We start from the raw sequence: 17227 nt of genomic DNA on the forward strand, positions 1-17227 counted from the left end.
GTGCGTGTGTGTGTGTGTGTGTATGTGTGTGTGTGTACCTGACTTGCTGTACAGGACCTGGACTCGTCTCAGCTCTACGTTGAATCTCTCATAGGCTCGATCCATGATCTCCTCTAGAGACGAGAAGGACGATGTAGACGAACTAAAGCTGCTCTGATCCACGCTGTTCAACTGAAAACACACACATTTAACTACACACTTCATACAATTCAACTTCATTCAGAATCACAACAGAACAGAACTGACCTGTAAACTGCCAAAGTCCACGATGATGAGGTCCGACTGGTCGCTGTAGAAGCCAGACTTTGGGATGAGCAGGTAGGACGGCTTCAGGTCAATCCTCAGGTCCAGAACTTTTCTGGTCTCAATGATGTGAGACAAACCTGCAGAGACCAGAACCAAAACCCGTCAGAGTCCTGAGAAACACACCGGAACCATTAATCAATACAACGGCTGTTCACATCAAACTGACCTGTGGCTGTTTTCTCTTTGATCTCCTCCAGCTTTGAGAGAGTGGCCGAGGTCAGGACCTCGAGGTCGACACCTTTCCCCGTCTGAAAGAACTCCACCATGCTGTTGACCGTCAGCTACAGGACAAACAGACACAGAGGGGTCAAACCAGAACCAGGAGCAGAACCAGGAGCAGAACCAGGAGCAGAACCAGGAGCAGAAGCAGAACCAGGAGCAGAACCAGGAGCAGAACCAGGAGCAGAACCAGGAGCAGAACCAGTCGGTACTGACAGATTTAGATCAGACTCATGTGATATGATATCTGCTCTCACCGCGTCGTAGATGATCTCCACCGGCTGTGATTGGACTCTGATCAGCTGGTCGGCGGCGCTCTCCTCTGGGTTCAACTCAAACACAACGTTGAGCAGAGATGAGGAGGAGTCTCCGACTGAGGCGATGAGAGAAGGTATCGCCCTCTGCTGCAGCAAACCAGTAACATACCAGTGCTCCAGCGCCGCCTCCACCCTGCAGGAAGACAGAGGGGTTTACTACAGCAGACACACGATGAGATCATGTGATCTTATCACATGGCGCTCTGGCCTCGCCCTGGAGACGCCCACCTGATGGCCTGAGCTCCAGGTCTCTGAGATATCTTGGTGCTGAGGTCGATCATCTGGATCTTCAGGATCTCTGGGACGTCCGGCAGTTCTCTGAGGGTCACCGAAGTCCTCAACAGCTGGAAGCTGACGACCACGGCTACGTACTGAAACACACGCCGATTCAAAGAGTGATGTTTGTCTTGAAGGTGGCGCTAGAGAGTCAATACATGGAAACACATTCTACCTGCTTGGGGAGCGTCAGGCTGTGGGAGCTGCCGCTGTACCCGATGGCGGAGTAGAGTTTTTCCTTCTCGTCAGTCGTCATGAGTTCGTCGAGTCCTGAACCTGAACACAACAAACTCTTAGTTTCTGTTGTTTAACCCAATGAATCCTTTTCAGATCAAGTACTTACTCTCCGTCTCCTTGCTCTCCTCCTGCTCCTGTTCCTCCTTTTTAGCCTTTCTCCCAAACAAGCTGCTGAAGAAACCTCCCCCCTGCTTCTGCCCCCCCGCCGCTTTCTTCGCCACCACCTTCTGCCCGGACCTGATCACCTGTTGGGGGGGAGGAGTCACATGTTGAAGTGTTCAGTGTTAAACTGGACCTGTGTCTCTGTGGGGGGGCGGAGTTTACCTCCATCTGAGCCTGCTGTCGAGCCAAAGTGATGTTGAACACGTCCAGAACTTTCTCCAGCTCCTGGAGGAAACACGTTCAGATCCAGAGAGGTTCATTTTCTAGATAAATCTTTATTTTCGTAAACAGCAGAGAACTTTTGTCTGAACATGTCTCACAGTTCTAAATGGTTTATAAACTCATCACTGTTGGTTTCTGAGTGTCTCCACTTCGTTGTGTTGGTGAAGATTCTAAAGGAGACGAATCTTCTGACAGACTGACTGCGTTTACATACAGGAGCAGACCCTTGTGGTCATTTTTTGTACTGCACCTGGATGTGTCGCTCTGTGTCCGGACTCGACTTGCCCTGACTGAGTTTGGTCTTGAAGACGGACTTGTACTTCTTCAGGTTCTCTCTGTGGAGTCTGATGTTGGACCAGGACCACATGCGACTGTAGCGCCGGATGTGGACCTCCAGGATGCTGTCGAGGCCGTACCTCCACCTGAGAAAACAAGCACACCCTACTGGTCGGTCTGAGAAACTACATGTCAAAGCTGCAGCGAGAAATCTCAACTAGGATTCATCACTGTCACAGGTTTTCTGAAGACGCTCCACTGACCAGAGTTTTGTGTTTTTGTGAACAGAGACTTCAGGCCTGAACTTCCTGTAGGGGGCGTTCTTCACCATACAGTTGATAGACTCCAGCAGATCCACCATGGACAGGTACTGTAAACACACCGGAGACGAAACTCAGACAACCACACACACACAAACACACACACACACACGTGTCTGTCTCATGTGTCTCAGGTGTTACCTGTGGTTTGGTCATCTCTATGGCGATGTTCTGAACCTCCAGGTGAAGCTTTGCTTTCGGGGTTTTCAGTTCCAGCTCCGCGTTCGGGTTGATGCACATTTTAGCAGAAGCAAAGATCGGCTTGAAAACTACAGAAGAACCAACAAATCAACCAATCAGAGAACAGGATGTGTCAAATATTAATAAATATCTCACTGTTAATGAATAACTGATTTACTGTAGAAGTAACTGAAGATGTAATGTGTTACTGCAAACTTGTATACCATCTACTTTTTATACTGCCACCTTCTGGTGTGTACTGGTTACTTCTACATGTTCACTGAACAAATGTTGATTAAATGTGAGAAAAACTGTTGAGGAATCATAAACTCACTGTATTGGTAGTGATGAAGCTGCTGGTCTGAGCTGCTGATCCCAGACTTCAACTGAGTCTGGAGGAGAAGGAGGAAGAGGAAGAGAAGGAGAAGGAGAAGGAGGAAGAGTAGGAGAAAGAGAAAGAGGAAGAGAAGGAGAAGGAGAAGGAGAAGGAGGAAGAGAAGGAGAAGGAGAAGGAGAAGGAGAAGGAGGAAGAGGAAGAGTAGGAGAAAGAGAAAGAGGAAGAGAAGGAGAAGGAGAAGGAGAAGGAGAAGAAGGAAGAGGAAGAGTAGGAGAAAGAGAAAGAGGAAGAGAAGGAGAAAGGGGAGAAGGATCATCAATGATCCAATATTATTCACTTTCTTTAGTGGAAACAAAGCTGCTGCATTAGAGCATCACAACTCACCACAATTTCCTCCCATGATCCTTTGTAAAATATGGGACTGTTGACGTTCCAGTAGGCACAGAGACACTCGAGACGCCCGAGCTGAAACCATCAAACAGTGTGGCGTCAGGAATCGATCCAATCAGAAGACAGAACGGACACAAGCTTTTGGCTCAATGTGGAGAAACCGGGTTACACAGGTAACCAAACAGAGCTTCTGTTACTAAACCAATCAGCTTCTGTCTTTACCCCATGATGAAACTCAGTTAAATGAAGTGAGCAGAGCGTCTGTCACCTTATAGATGATCTTTGCTGCTTCGTTAAGGATACACGACTTCCAGTTCTCATCAGTCGTCTGAACAGAAAGAAAACATGAATTACAGGTCAACACCATAATTATCACAAGTGGATCGTGTGTGTGTGTGTGTGCATGTGCATGTGCGTATGTGTGTGTGTTACCAGTAGGCTGAGCTCGGACAGGGTCACTCCCACAGAGAGGGGGTGCTCTGGGTCCGACAGCTGAAACACAATGAGACAGTGTTATAGTATAACACTGTATATAATATAGTTGGGGTCTTACCCCGTGGACCTGGACTTGAACCTGGACCTGGATCAGTACTTACGTCGTCCTCAAAGCGCAGGTGGATGCTGCTGATCTTCACCTGAAGGTTTTTAATAACCTGCGTCGCCAGTTTTTCCATTAACGTGTCTTTTTTCTCCTCCTGAGGTTTTTCTGAAACAAAGAGAGTCGCTCAGAGACCAGAACCTGAACAGAAATCTGAGACCTGGACTCAGAGGTAACGTGAGTCCCACCAGGGACGCATGTCCGATGTGTCTGACCTTAGAAAAGACAGCAGACCTGTCTCCTCCGACCAGACGCTCTCATGTCAGATCCAACAGGTGAAAACTCACCTGATTTGTTGTCGAGTCCTTTCAACTTCTTCAAACCTTTTTTGTTCTTTTTATGCTTTTTAAATCCTTTTGGGACTTGGCAGCGTTAAAAGCAGAGAATCAACAGTTAGTGACAGAAAAGCCCGAAAACACAGAGGGAGCAGAAACCCACCTTCAACAGGTGAGGGTCAAAGGTCAGAGTGAGTGTAATGAGTCAACAGTGTGTGACAAGGCAGGTGAGGGTACTGACAGTGTGCGATGTCATCACGTAGCAACAGTCAGTGACAGTGGGGTGTCACTACATGTCTGTGTGTCATTGTGTGTGTCATCGTGTGTGTCATTGTGTGTTACCGTTCTGAGGCTCCTTGTAAACAACACTCTCCAGACCAAAGAGCAGATCTCCAGTCTGAGATGCTGACATCATACGCAGCATGAACAGCACAGACAAAGTTAATACATGCATCCATTCCAACTGTGTGTGTCTCTGTGTGTGTCTGCTGTGTTTCATTGTGTCTGACAACAGGAACACAAACAGGAAGCAGGAAGAACAACAGGAAGCAGGAAGCACAAACAGGAGGTCAGTGAGAGGTCAGAGGTCAGCGGGTCTCACCTCTGCGTGCAGCCATCTGTAACGCCTCCTCGATGCGCTGCAGCTCTCGCTGCTTCGCCTCCTGCTGGTGACGCTCCTCCTTCGCCGCATCGAACTTGATCGCTGAAATAAAAAAAACACAAAGCAAAAAGTCAAGTTTTGGATCAAGCAGATGTTTTACTTCACCCGTCACCTCCAGCCACCGGATCCACCTGTTGACATAAAGGAAACTACACCTAAAGACAGACACGGCAGCTGCTGCCAAGACCAGCCCCACATCTGATCCCAGACCTGCTCTGATAACAGCCTGCATGATGCTGATCCGTGTCCTCGTACTCTGCTGCAGGTTTTTATTCTACAGAATGAAAACTGTTCCAGAACCAGACACTAGTAAAACCTCCTGGGTCCCAGAATAGAAAGCAGAGAACTACAACAGAAACCAATAGAGACCACCTAACTACAACAGAAACCAAAAACCTAAAAAGGAAAGCAGTGAACGTGAATCAACCTCAGGTCTGAATTTGAAGGAGAAAGATGACGAACAACGCAATGTTCAAGTCTTTTATTGTGAAGGGTAATGTTTGATTAACGACAGGAAACAAGAGACAGGATCAGACCTGGACCATCACCTGAGAACCTGAATCTTACCGTTATACGGACACGACTCCAGCTGAGATCCAGCTGCAACACACACACAACCACACCTGAGAAAACACACTCCATCCTAAATAACACAATGTCAGACATCATGTATGAGCTCCGCCTCCAGACCAGCCAATCAGAGCCTGAGATTTTGAACATTGATTTTACCAGCCCTCATCTCTGGAGATGATCCGGTCTGAGGACAGTCCTGATGGTGATGACCACCTGCGTCCACCCCTACTTGACTCTGATTGGTTTGTTTGTCTGACTTGCATGTAGTATTGTTTGAATGGGGAAATTAAAGCAACTGTTCATTAAGTTAATCCACACAAAACAAGGTGGAAGTGACCCCCCCCCCCCCGCCTCAGAGTGTTGAGGATCATCAAGTCTGTTTAGGTTTAGTGGTCCTGAAGCAGCAGAACACTGAAGTAACACCCCAGTCAGGACTGGTCCCTGTTTGATGTCTGTGATGAATCTCAGATTCAGGAGGACTGATGTGGATCCGGTCCTGGTCTTGGATCAGTTGACCTGCTGTTGAACAGTTTGTCCATCAAGACTTCCTGTGTCTTTAGATTGAGTTGGACATGGACATGACATACGAGTCTGAACTATTCCTTTTGACACATCCAACTGGAAGACCCTGAGGTAGACCAGGACCCCATCAGAACCCCCCTCAGGTCCTGCTTCACCTTTAGGGACCGGTCTCAGGCCAATTCCCATGGTGACCAGGGGAAGATGAAAGGACAGAACTTTGATGGGATATCAGTCTCCCGAGCTTTCTGATCATTGAGTGATTTAGGATAATCCAACAAAGTCCCCAGACAGCTCCGTCTTCAGGTTTTTGTACAGGGGGAGTGAAACATGAATATCTGTCCATTTATCTGGTGCCTGACAACCTGACAGAAGTTTAAACACGTGATCGCATCACTTACTGGCTCCAGGAACCACCAGCAGGTACAGACCGTCCAACGTGGCGACCACAGCATCGTTGTAAAGGTTCTTCCAGGGAATCTTCAACGTCAACTTCCCTGAAACACAGGACGAGTATCAGGTTCCACTGTTTGTATTCATTCATTGATCAGACCTACTGATCAGAGGGTGAATGTGTTGAGACAAAGAGCAGGAGATGCAGAGAAGGTGGGAACTCACCGATCTGTCCTGCTTTCACTTTGAAGGGAACATCGAAGTCACTCTGAAACACAAACACACAAACTGCTGTTATCAATACAGACTCAATAATTAGTGCAGTAATAAATCATCTAAAGAATGAGGGAAGATTAAGTCTTAAGTATAACCTGCCGTCTTCACCTAGATTTTACTAATTGAACCTCTCTGGGTTTCTGTACAGCCTGAAGGGGGCGCTGCTGTAACTACAAACTATTATGAGCTACAGAAGACTGGCATACTGAAGAAGTCTTTGTGTTTAACACGTCCAATGGTGACGACGATCTGTGACCACGATGAGGCTTGAGGCTTCACACCAACGCCACAGAGTCACTGTCACTTACCAGAGCGTTCTCCTTCACCCTCAGGTTCTCCAGAACAACGTTTCCTAAATAACAGGAAGAAGAAACATGTTTCTATTGTTTCACATTATATGTTGCAGTCATTAGTTCACATGAACATATAAACATGTGTCCACAGTGTACATGTAACATGTCTTGGTCCAACACGTCTGTGTCATTCTGTGTGAAAAACAATCTGAAGTTTAAGTTATGGTAATGATCAATGAATGATTACAGTGATTTCCACCTGCAGGGAACTCAGAGCTGATTGGTGGATTCAGCTGTCAGTCATGTGACTCCGGTGTGACTCCGGTATGAACGCTGATCCGGTTTCACCAGTGACAAACACCTGCCATAACATCCCGGGTATTCATCACGGATATGAGACATTTAGATACACCGCCTCCGTCTTGTCCATATATGTAATTGATCTCTCTGGTTTGATTAGGTCATAATTCACTAGAATAAACGGACTCTGTTCTCAGATCAGTTCCACGTGATGTGGTTTTTCATCACAAGTTCAAATTGCATCCTCGTGTTTACTCGGTGACCGCTTGTTGTCACGTGTCCTCTGGCCCGATGACAGTTGAGATAATCGCACCAAACCTCGTTCGAACTGTCTCTAATTTCACGTGAATGGTTTCGCAGGTGTAATTTAATGGATGAGAACATGAGTCTGCGCAGTTTCATTGATGCTAAAGAGCCGTTTTGCACTTCGGCAGCACACAGACCCACAACAGCTCGTCTGACCCTCGAGACTTCACATTAAACACACAACATCCCGCTTGCTTCCTCTGACGTCTCACTATATTTTGCCTGACAGAACAGGGCGAAGCTTTGACCAAACTTTAAATTGCATCCAAACACAAGATAATTTGTCGTTAGGTTTGACGCCGAATTGAACAACGGGTTTGTAGGTCCACGGTGTGTGTTCAGACACGTGATTAGAAGTGTTTGTTAACGTACAGACCGCGGTGGACTTTAATTTCTGACATTACTGATCGGAGTCTGGCGTGTTGTTGCGCTAGCTGCTAGCTAGCTGCTAGGCTCACCTCCCCAGATCCCGATCTTCAGCTGAGACTTGTCCAGGTTCTCCACATAGTCCCCGATGAACCTGTTGAGCAGGTCGCTCACCAGGGACTCGAACACCATGACGCAAAGATCCGAACCCGGACTACCGAGCTGCCACCGTCTGACTTCCGGTTCAGATGGTGACAGGAGATCGGTTAGTGATGTCTGAGAGGGGGGGGGGGGAGAGAGCGAGAGGTGTGCGTGTGTTAGTGTTTGTGTGTAAGTGTCCTTGTCTTTCTATAGTTATGAGGCCAATTTAGTTTAAACACCATCATTGTGAGGACATGATGTGTCATATCTGGTCCTCACAAAGGGTTGTTTGAGACATCTAGTTGTGATGGGGGGGGGGTAGGGAATGCATTATGTCAATGACACAGCTATAGAGAGACAAGTGTTTGTGTGTGTGTGTAGGTGTAGGTGTGTATGTGTGCTAGTACATGTTTTTTGTGAGGACCACTGACCCTACATCCTACAGAGTGAGGACATTTTGTCTGGTCCTCACTTAGATATATCTTCAAACATTTGTGTCTGTGTGTTGTCCGGGTATTACGTCAGTTGTGGGGACCCCCATCTGTTTACAGTCACATGACCAGCTGTTGTCCTTATGGGGGAAAAATACATTTATCAATCTCAGGTTCAGGTTAAGATTAAGGTTAAAGAAAGAGGAACAATGGATTTGGTTGTAGAAAAGGTTTTGGTAAGACTGTCCACAATTAATAAAAGTCCAGTCCAAGTCGGTCAAACCACCAGGGGGCACTAGAGGTTATAACTGCACATATACCCTGTCTGTCTGTGTGACTTCGTTAAGAACACAAAATAAAGATGGACAACCTTTTCCCACTGTCCATTTTCAAACCAGCTTCAAGAATGTGATCCCAGTTCAGCTTGTTGTTTCAGGCTTTTCACAATAAGAGTTGATGCTCCACACCTCCAATGTTCTCCTGCAATACCATCCCACACTGTTACTACGGTAACACAGGACAGACATACCTCGGGCGGAAACAGGAAGTGTGTGAGATTTGTTGTTGCTGTTGATGTTATCGTTTAGAACCTGTAAATGAAGAGACGTTTCTTGCTGATGACCTGTAATCAGTCGTGTGTTCTGAGCGCAGCGCTGACGTCAGAGTTCAGAGAATCAGCGCCATGTTTCCAGACTGAGGACGAAGAGCTGAATGAAACAGCACTTTGACCTTAATAAAAGTCACATGAACGAAGCAGCTGAAGCATCTGAGCCAATGTTCTCTAATAAACAGAGAGGGGGGAGTGAGAGAGCGAGAGAGAGAGAGGGAAAGAGAGAGAGACTGACCGCAGAGGTAAAAACATCTGTAGAGGAAAAACAAGAACATTCTGTGACAGTGACATAGATATGATCATCATCATCATCATTTTTTTTTATCAATAATACAATTTTTATGTTTCAGGTTAACTTTCTATTTCAGATCTAAGACATTTATATAAATATCGAATGAGAAACACATGAGAATAAATCATCAACCTTTAGACAAATCACAAGACTAATGACTCTGATGAAGACTCATTGACTCCTCCTTGGTCCCTTCGTCCTCTGACGTTGATGTTGGTCCATTCGTTGACCTTTTGTCTTTTGAGGCTGTTGTTTGTAATGCCGTCCTTTGTCCATATGTCCTCTGATACTGTCTTTTGTCCACTGGTCCTCTAATGCTGCCCTCGTTCAGTATGTCCTCTGACGCCGTAATTCGTCCATTCAGTGACCTGTTGGACCTCTGACGTCATCGTTGTCTTTTTGTTCTGTTACATTGTCGTTGATCCGTTGGTTCATCTTCTGACAATGTCACTGGTTTATTTAGTTGTTGTTGTTGTTTAGTTGTTTTGAGGCTCAATAGTGTTTAAGGTTTCTCCGCCAGGTCCAGGTGTGAATCTTCTGTATTTATATCGATCTTCTCTTGACGACCACTCAACGCTCTTTTCATTACACTTAATTCACCGGGTCACACACACATTCACACGGTGCATCAATGTGCAGCACTTTCTCTGTGGGGGGGGATTTGGGTTCTAGTATCCTGCAGAAGTGTGGGATCAAACCGCCGTTCCTCTGGTAAGAAGGACACCCCTGAGCCACAGCCTCCCCCTATGAATGAATGAATGATGCAGAGATAAAGGCCATGCCCCTCACCCTCCTCACCTCACCCCCTCCCCCTCTCAGCTGGTCATGTTACCTCCCCCCTCTCAGAGTGTCTTTAAAGGGCCTGTCGCCGGCTCAGAGAGCGAGACAGCATAGTCCTAGTGACAGGTGAGTCCCCTTCGCCTCTCTCTCTGTCTCTTGTCTCTCTGTCTCTCTGTCTCTCTCTCTCTCTCTCTCTCTGTCTAACTGTCTCTCAGTCTCTCTGTCTATCTCTCTCTGTCTCTCTGTCTCTCTGTCTCTCTCTCTCTCTGTCTCTCTGTCTCTCTGTCTCTCTGTCTCTCTCTCTCTCTGTCTCTGTCTCTCTTTCTCTTTCTCTCTCGCTGATACACATTAATTCACTTTGAATATTTGACCTTTTTGATGTAAATGGTATAACATATAATAATAATGATGATGATATACTTTTATGTTCATATTTATCTTACTCAACAAACCAGTTGTTCTGAGAAGGAGCTTAAATCATTTTAAAAGAAAATTATAAACCGCAAACATGTGTAAATTATGTGATTCATATTTTATTATTGTTATTATAATATTTTATTCCTGTTTGGATGTTTTCTTTCTTAAAAGTACAGATTTATTCTTGAAATGAAAACACAAGACCACCTGAATACTAATGTGAAAGTTTTCTTTTACTTTGGTTTGTTGTATTCTTCAGTTTTTCTGAATAATTTCACTAAAATTAATTTAACGCTGAACCTTTTCAGATTATTACACAGAAATCTAAAAATATACACATCATTAAGTATCAATTTTACGAAGATGAAGATTAAGAATAAAAACATCTCATACAACTGGTCTCAGTCTTAAAATCTTCTTATTGTGTTTCCTCCTCTCGACGGCTCAGAGCAGAGAAGCTTCTCTCTGACAGCAACACCATGTTTGGCTCTGTGCTGCTCTGCTATTGGTCCTTCGGCCTGCTGCGTCTCTCCTCCTCCCTGGTTCATGGGAACATCCAGCTGGATGATGACCGACGCACTGACTCCTCCTACCTGTCCGACATCGGTCAGTAACACTCGTACAATCAGAGAGCTCATCTGTCACCTGACTCACCGGAAAACAGGTTCACATCCAGTGAACAGGTCCAAAGACCAGTTCCACATCCAGAGTCTTGTCTGTAGTTCAGCTCACATAAAGATGGTGGTTCATGTCAGTGTGAATAAAGTTTTTCTGTGAGCAGGTTCTTTGTTAAGCTCGTTGTTCAGGTGACTTCATGACCTGAGTCTCATTCAGGCTCAACATCCTGTGCTGACGCTGCGATGTTCCTCCTCCAGTTGTTGCTGAGTTTTAAAGAAGACAATCATCTGCATAGAGACGGATTATTACAAATGATTATACAGCTCTGGTTCGAGTTAAGTTAAGTTGACGACAGGTAACAAGACACATTTGTTTTCTGTCTCATCCTCTGCAGGGAGAGGCCACGCCCCTGAGCCCATACGTGACCCCGCCCTCCTGCCTGGCGACTCCATGGAGGATCACTTCCTGATGGACACGGGCTCCTACGACGAGGTGGGTACGACTGATTTAAAGACACAGAACACTCCAGCACAGAAATGCTGACTGCAGTGAATTCCCCTGTCTCCAGGACTCGTCAGCCGCCTTGCAGCTGCAGGGTCGGGCCATGCGCTCGTCTCGCCGCTGCATCCCTCACCAGCAGTCGTGCCTGGGTTACCCGCTGCCCTGCTGCAACCCCTGCGACACCTGCTACTGTCGCTTCTTCAACGCCATCTGCTACTGCCGCAGAGTCGGCCACGCCTGCCCCCCCCGACGCACCTGATGATGTCACACTGTCAGATACGTGCAAACTGAGAATCACCTGAATGGATGCTCTGCCCATGACATGTATGAAATGTGCTGTTTGTGTAATAAATGACTTGTTGGACAAAGTCTGTCTCCAAATGTCAGTTCAATATATCATTTTAAAATATCATGAGGACCACGAGGAGGACATATGAACATGGTAACAATCTTGCTGCAAACATGCCTAGAACATGCTTACTGGTCAATGAAGACAGACATATGTATTGGACACTGGACAGAGCCATAGTTACTGGTTAGGGTCGATGCTAAGCTAAACTAACACACTGACAGCTCTTTGTACAGAGCGACACAGAACACAAAGACAGATGGTTTTCAGAGTTTCTGTTTTTTATTGATGATCAGGTTGAAACAGAAAGTGGTACGCTCTGAGATGCTTAGTTGGCAGCGATGGTCTGGTCCATCCAGGCGCGGAGCTCGGTGACACGGGCGTACACGCCGGGCATCGTGGGAGTGCATGTTCCACTTCCCCAGGACACGATACCGACCAAGGTCCAGGCGCCGGCCTTCTGGCAGACCAGAGGACCGCCAGAGTCGCCCTGCAAACACAACACATCATTAAATGAATGTGAACAACATGTGAAACACATCTTCATCCTGCTCTGTGTGGACACGCACCATGCAGGAGGAGGCTCCGGCGGCTCCGGCGCAGATCATCAGGTCGCTGATCTTGTTGCCCCAGAAGCGACGGCACTCGTCGTTGGTCAGCAGGGGGAGGGCGGCCTGCTGCAGCAGGGCGGGGGTGTCGGCAGCTGCAACACACAACCACATCACGCGTCAGACATCACTGATCTTCACAACAATAGGTCATGAGCTGTGGAAACAGGAAGTCTCACCGGTGCTGCGGGTCAGGCCCCAGCCGCTGGTCACACACTTCATGCCTCCGGAGAAGTTGTCGCTGGTCTCAGCCGCGCACACGGGGGACACGCGCATGTTCATCTGGGCGGGGGAGGCCAGCTTGATCAGCAGGATGTCGTTGTTGATGGTGTAGCCGTTGTAGCGGGGGTGCTTGAACACCTGAGAGGAAATGAAAGTGTCCTGAGTTGTAAACAGACAGAAAGTCCCGCCCCCCCCCCACATGAGATGAAAAGTTGCCGGCGTCAGTTACCTTGCCAACCTTCATGACCTGGATGTCCTCAGCAGAGGACGACCGGTCGTGTTCTCCGAGGACCACACGGTGGGACGTCCTGCACCGGCCAGGAGGGTGAAGGGAGCAGTGAGTTAGTTTAGTTTGGTTTATGATATTAAAGTTTAAAATGTCAGTCAAACTACATTATGATGTTGTAGACACAGTTGAGCGTTTACCTGACATTGCAGTGAGCAGCGGTGACAACCCAGTTCTCACTGATCAGAGAGCCGCCGCAGAAGTGGAATCCGGTGTAGTCCTAAAAACACATACCTTCAGTTACACAATTGTAAGTGTGTGTGTGAGTGTGTTTGTGTGTGCGTGGGTGTGTCTGTGCATACCTGCAGGGACACCTGCCAGGGCCAGGAGTGGGGCAACGCCTCCTCACCGTTCACGATACGAGAGTAGCCAGTGATGATGGGGGAGATTGCGGGAGTGCCGCAACCTGGTGACATCATTATGACATCATCAACAACAAGAACAACATGAATGTGAAGATGAAATCAGAAAGAAAGAAGATTCAAGAAAAAACTTTCTATAACTTTGAAGTCAGACAAGATTCAAGAGAAAACTTTCTATAGCTTCACTGCTTCATTTGATTTGACGTCAAACTTTATTTTCTGCTTGTTCTAAAAGACACTTTGATAAACTGGTTCAATAAAGTTTAAAACTCAAATATACTGGTTTAAAATTAGAAGTGAATCTTTCAGTGTTGACTAAGTGATGTTAAAGTTTGAGCTGCTACAAAACTTTATCCATATTTTATAGGTAACTTTAGATTATTTAAATTTTCATTTCAATTCTTGATGATAAGATATAGCAAGTTAAAGGACCAGTATACTGGACTGGGTGTCATCTAGTGGTGAAGTTGTATATTACAGCCTCAATTAAATCTTCTGAGTTGTCAGTTCAGAGGTTAATTATTTTAATATATAATAAAAATATAAGAAATACAAATGTATAAAATCGTAGAGTTGATTATCCCATAACCACAGTGCCCCCTGCTGGTTGAAATAGTTATCTGCTGAGAGTAAAACTCTGATGTGGACGACTCACCGTAGGCAGCGCCGGCGAAGGCGAGGCAGGAGAGGATACACAGGAAGTTCATGGTGCGATTGTGATGAGTCTGGGTGAGCGAGGAGCTTTTATACTACCAGGGAGACTTGTGATTGGACGAGACGAGAGCGGGACAGGACACGGTATCAGAGGACGGTGGGAGTTTGGACAGATGGAGATGATGGAAAGTTTTTCAGAAAACAGACAAAGTTTCTCAGCTCAGTTTGATCACGACCGAGAAAAAATGATATATGAATTCCACTAAAATGTGATTCATCCGTGTGTTGTTAATATTATTATTAAATTAATTTAAACCAAACAATAAATCAAAGGAAACAAAAAATAAGAACAGATTATTTTATACAGTGGAAACATTCACTATAATAATGATAATTATAACTTATAAATCACAAACATTGAATATAATGATTTTCCTTACACTTAATAAACTGAGTTCACATTATGAGCATTTTCTTCTATATTTAATGTATCATTATTAAAACTGTTTGTGTGTGCGAGCAGGGAGAGAGAGTAACCAGTAGTCCTAACTGGAGGGAATTTGGATGGAAGATTAAAATGAGATACTTCAGAACTCCACTCATAACATCTAAATGGAGCAACACCTCAGAACAATGTTGGAGGGGTTGTACACATATATTTTGGGATTGTCCAAAGTAATCAGAATACTGGCAAAAAATACAAAGGGAAATAAATACATATTTATTTATAGACATACCTTTAGAACCATCACACTTTATTTTAGGGATATTGCCTGATAACCTTGAAGAAAATAGCCCAACAAAACCTCTGAGAACCTTCTTATATTGCGAATAAAGTAATAACAGCCTCCTGGCTGAAGACACAGCCCCCCCGCAATAACCCAATGGAGGGATAGAATTCCAGATATGTACAGGATGGAACATTTGACTGCTCTATTACAACTGAAAACAGAGGTATTCATAAACAACTGGTCCCCCATTGCTCTACACTTCAATTTGATATGATTAGCAGAATATAAAGATATTTTTATTTTATTTTCTATTTGTTTTTCCTTTTAAGCGATGGACATTTGCAGGCCATCCTCTTTCTCTTTAGGAATACTGTCTTAATGTAATGTCATGTGTGATGTGCTGTGTTTGTGGACAATGTTAATGTGTAACTCAATTCTGATATGTCTGCATCCTGATGGCCTGGGCCCAAGACATCCATGGGCAGTTAACCCCCCTAGACTAAGACCCGTGGCACTTAATTTCATGTTAAAAATCATCAATCAATCAATCAAATTTTATTTGTATAGCCCATATTCACAAATTACAGTTTGTCTCATAGGGCTTTAACATGGTGAGACATCCTCTGTCCTTAACCCTCAACAAGAGTCAGGACAAACTATTAAAAACCCTTTTAACAGGGCAAAAATACGTAGAAACCTCAGAGAGAGACACATGTGAGGATCCGTCTCCCAGGACGGACAGAAGTTCAACGGATGCCAGGAGTAGGAAAAAACATCAAAACATCAAAAATGATGTGATGTACTGCATGACTGCATTTGGGGTGTGTCAGAAGCTCATCTGAATCAACAACTTTTTGTTCTGATTCAATGAAGAAAACACAAAATTGAATAGAACCAAGTTCAACATGTGAATTTATCAATTAAACATTTATTCACTGGAGTTTCAGAGTTTTTACAAAATTGATGAATTTAAACAACTTAAATTAAAAAAACAAGTTTACTAGGTTTTAAACCATTATCTATCAATAACAAAAACAATAATAACAATAATGATAATGATAATGAAATGTTCTGTTTCCCCATAATGTCTGCTGTGCTCTGGTCACATGATCAATGCAATAATAAAATAAACATGAATGGATCAATGAATAAATGGAAACATAGTGATGGTGTTGTGTTGTTTGTATTGCGACACTTTTGCTTTTCAGTGATAAAAGATTTTAAAGAATAGTTGAATCAGCTCAGAGAGAAAAGCTGTCACAGCGTTTCTGTGATGACACACGCACACACGCACACACACACACGCACACACAAACACACACACATACACACATGAAAACGCGCACAAACACACACACACACGCACACACAAACACACACACATACACACATGAGAACGCGCACAAACACACACATGCACACACACACACTTCAGGTTTATTTCTGATATGTCGTTTGTGTGTCTTTCTGCGTTGAAGGTCAGTTTGTTGTAACATGTGTGAGTTTCCCAGCATGTCAAACCAGACCATATGTGTGTGTGTGTGTGTTTTTGTGTGTCTGTGCGTGCAACAGCATATTCATTAATACATTTTTATGATCCACAAAACAGAACAAACATGAAAATCTTGTATAAATGGATATTAAACATATTATTTTATAACATATGATTCAGAGTTGTGTGTCTTTGAGGATTTATTTGACGGATGATGTAAAGACATGTTAGTTATAATAGTAACTATTTATAAAATTATTATAAATCATTTCATGAATGTTACTTTTTTATTTTATATGGTCATATAAATATATGTTTTATAAACAGGATTTAGATACAAATAATTGATACTTAACAACTTCAACAGACTGATTGATTAGATTATTGATTAATTGATTGACAAGCACAGTCAGGAACACACACCAAACAGGAACAGGTGTCAATATGGGGACAGAGCAGAAACACACACATACTTGTTGAGAACATAAAACAAGAAACAAGAATTTGTTTGATTGTTATTTAGTTTTATTGCGTTTAGTTACAATAAGTGATATTATAATATCAACGCATTGGTAAATGCATTGATCTTTAGATTTTATTGTTTATTAAGTTGTCTCTTGTTGTTTTTGACAATGAGCAATGTTTGTTGTTGTGTTGGACCTCTACAGCTTCACAAACACAGTGGTGATGATGTCATTGTTGTGGCTGACCCTTCCCACCCGGGTCACAAACTCTTTGAGGTTCTTCCCTCGGGCAGGAGGCTGCGGTCCATCAGGACCAGAACCTCCCGCCACAAGACCAGCTTCTTCCCAGCTGCAGCTGGCCTCATCAACAAGGCCCGGGACCCCCACCCGACTCAGACTTTTATTCCACCCCCACACCTCAAGGATGTGTTAAATTAATAAATTAACACATTATCTCATATTATATT

General features: G+C 44.6%; 3 protein-coding genes across 7 annotated transcripts in view; 1 reads left to right on the forward strand and 2 right to left on the reverse strand.

Moving 5' to 3' along the window:
- Positions 1 to 8062, reverse strand: part of vps13c (vacuolar protein sorting 13 homolog C) — a 31443-nt gene extending 23381 nt beyond the window's left edge. For 4 of the 5 annotated variants that reach the window (XM_062389848.1, XM_062389770.1, XM_062389697.1 and 1 more), the window contains exons 1-21: positions 7895 to 8060; positions 6846 to 6889; positions 6487 to 6529; positions 6270 to 6365; positions 4717 to 4818; positions 3839 to 3948; positions 3675 to 3734; positions 3511 to 3570; positions 3237 to 3317; positions 2850 to 2907; positions 2477 to 2604; positions 2279 to 2385; positions 1990 to 2161; positions 1680 to 1742; positions 1462 to 1600; positions 1294 to 1394; positions 1071 to 1213; positions 783 to 975; positions 473 to 587; positions 247 to 383; positions 39 to 171 (exon numbers count right to left, since the gene is read on the reverse strand). In XM_062389848.1, coding sequence (XP_062245832.1) covers positions 39 to 171; positions 247 to 383; positions 473 to 587; positions 783 to 975; positions 1071 to 1213; positions 1294 to 1394; positions 1462 to 1600; positions 1680 to 1742; positions 1990 to 2161; positions 2279 to 2385; positions 2477 to 2604; positions 2850 to 2907; positions 3237 to 3317; positions 3511 to 3570; positions 3675 to 3734; positions 3839 to 3948; positions 4717 to 4818; positions 6270 to 6365; positions 6487 to 6529; positions 6846 to 6889; positions 7895 to 7994 — 2185 coding nt within the window. In that variant the 5' untranslated portion in view covers positions 7995 to 8060. Of the gene's footprint in view, positions 1 to 38; positions 172 to 246; positions 384 to 472; positions 588 to 782; positions 976 to 1070; positions 1214 to 1293; positions 1395 to 1461; positions 1601 to 1679; positions 1743 to 1989; positions 2162 to 2278; positions 2386 to 2476; positions 2605 to 2849; positions 2908 to 3236; positions 3318 to 3510; positions 3571 to 3674; positions 3735 to 3838; positions 3949 to 4716; positions 4819 to 6269; positions 6366 to 6486; positions 6530 to 6845; positions 6890 to 7894 lie in introns of all 5 variants that reach the window. The other variant, XM_062389928.1, reaches the window with a different exon arrangement.
- Positions 8063 to 9404: 1342 nt separating this feature from the next.
- agrp (agouti related neuropeptide) lies at positions 9405 to 11945 on the forward strand. Its single transcript, XM_062390052.1, has 4 exons — positions 9405 to 10182; positions 10922 to 11079; positions 11486 to 11583; positions 11660 to 11945. Exons 1-4 carry the CDS (start codon positions 10031 to 10033, stop codon positions 11849 to 11851), a joined length of 600 nt encoding a protein of 199 aa, XP_062246036.1. The 5' UTR covers positions 9405 to 10030; the 3' UTR covers positions 11852 to 11945.
- A 259-nt stretch (positions 11946 to 12204) lies between these two features.
- LOC133955509 (chymotrypsin A-like) lies at positions 12205 to 14167 on the reverse strand. Its single transcript, XM_062390415.1, has 7 exons — positions 14075 to 14167; positions 13360 to 13463; positions 13198 to 13277; positions 13001 to 13079; positions 12729 to 12909; positions 12511 to 12644; positions 12205 to 12431 (listed from the first exon to the last, which is right to left on the reverse strand). The coding sequence occupies exons 1-7, from the start codon at positions 14124 to 14126 to the stop codon at positions 12270 to 12272; spliced, it is 792 nt and encodes a 263-aa protein (XP_062246399.1). The 5' UTR covers positions 14127 to 14167; the 3' UTR covers positions 12205 to 12269.
- Positions 14168 to 17227: the final 3060 nt, after the last annotated feature.

The sequence above is a fragment of the Platichthys flesus genome, chromosome 1 (assembly GCF_949316205.1).
Source record: "Platichthys flesus chromosome 1, fPlaFle2.1, whole genome shotgun sequence".
Classification (NCBI taxonomy): Eukaryota; Metazoa; Chordata; class Actinopteri; order Pleuronectiformes; family Pleuronectidae; genus Platichthys; species Platichthys flesus.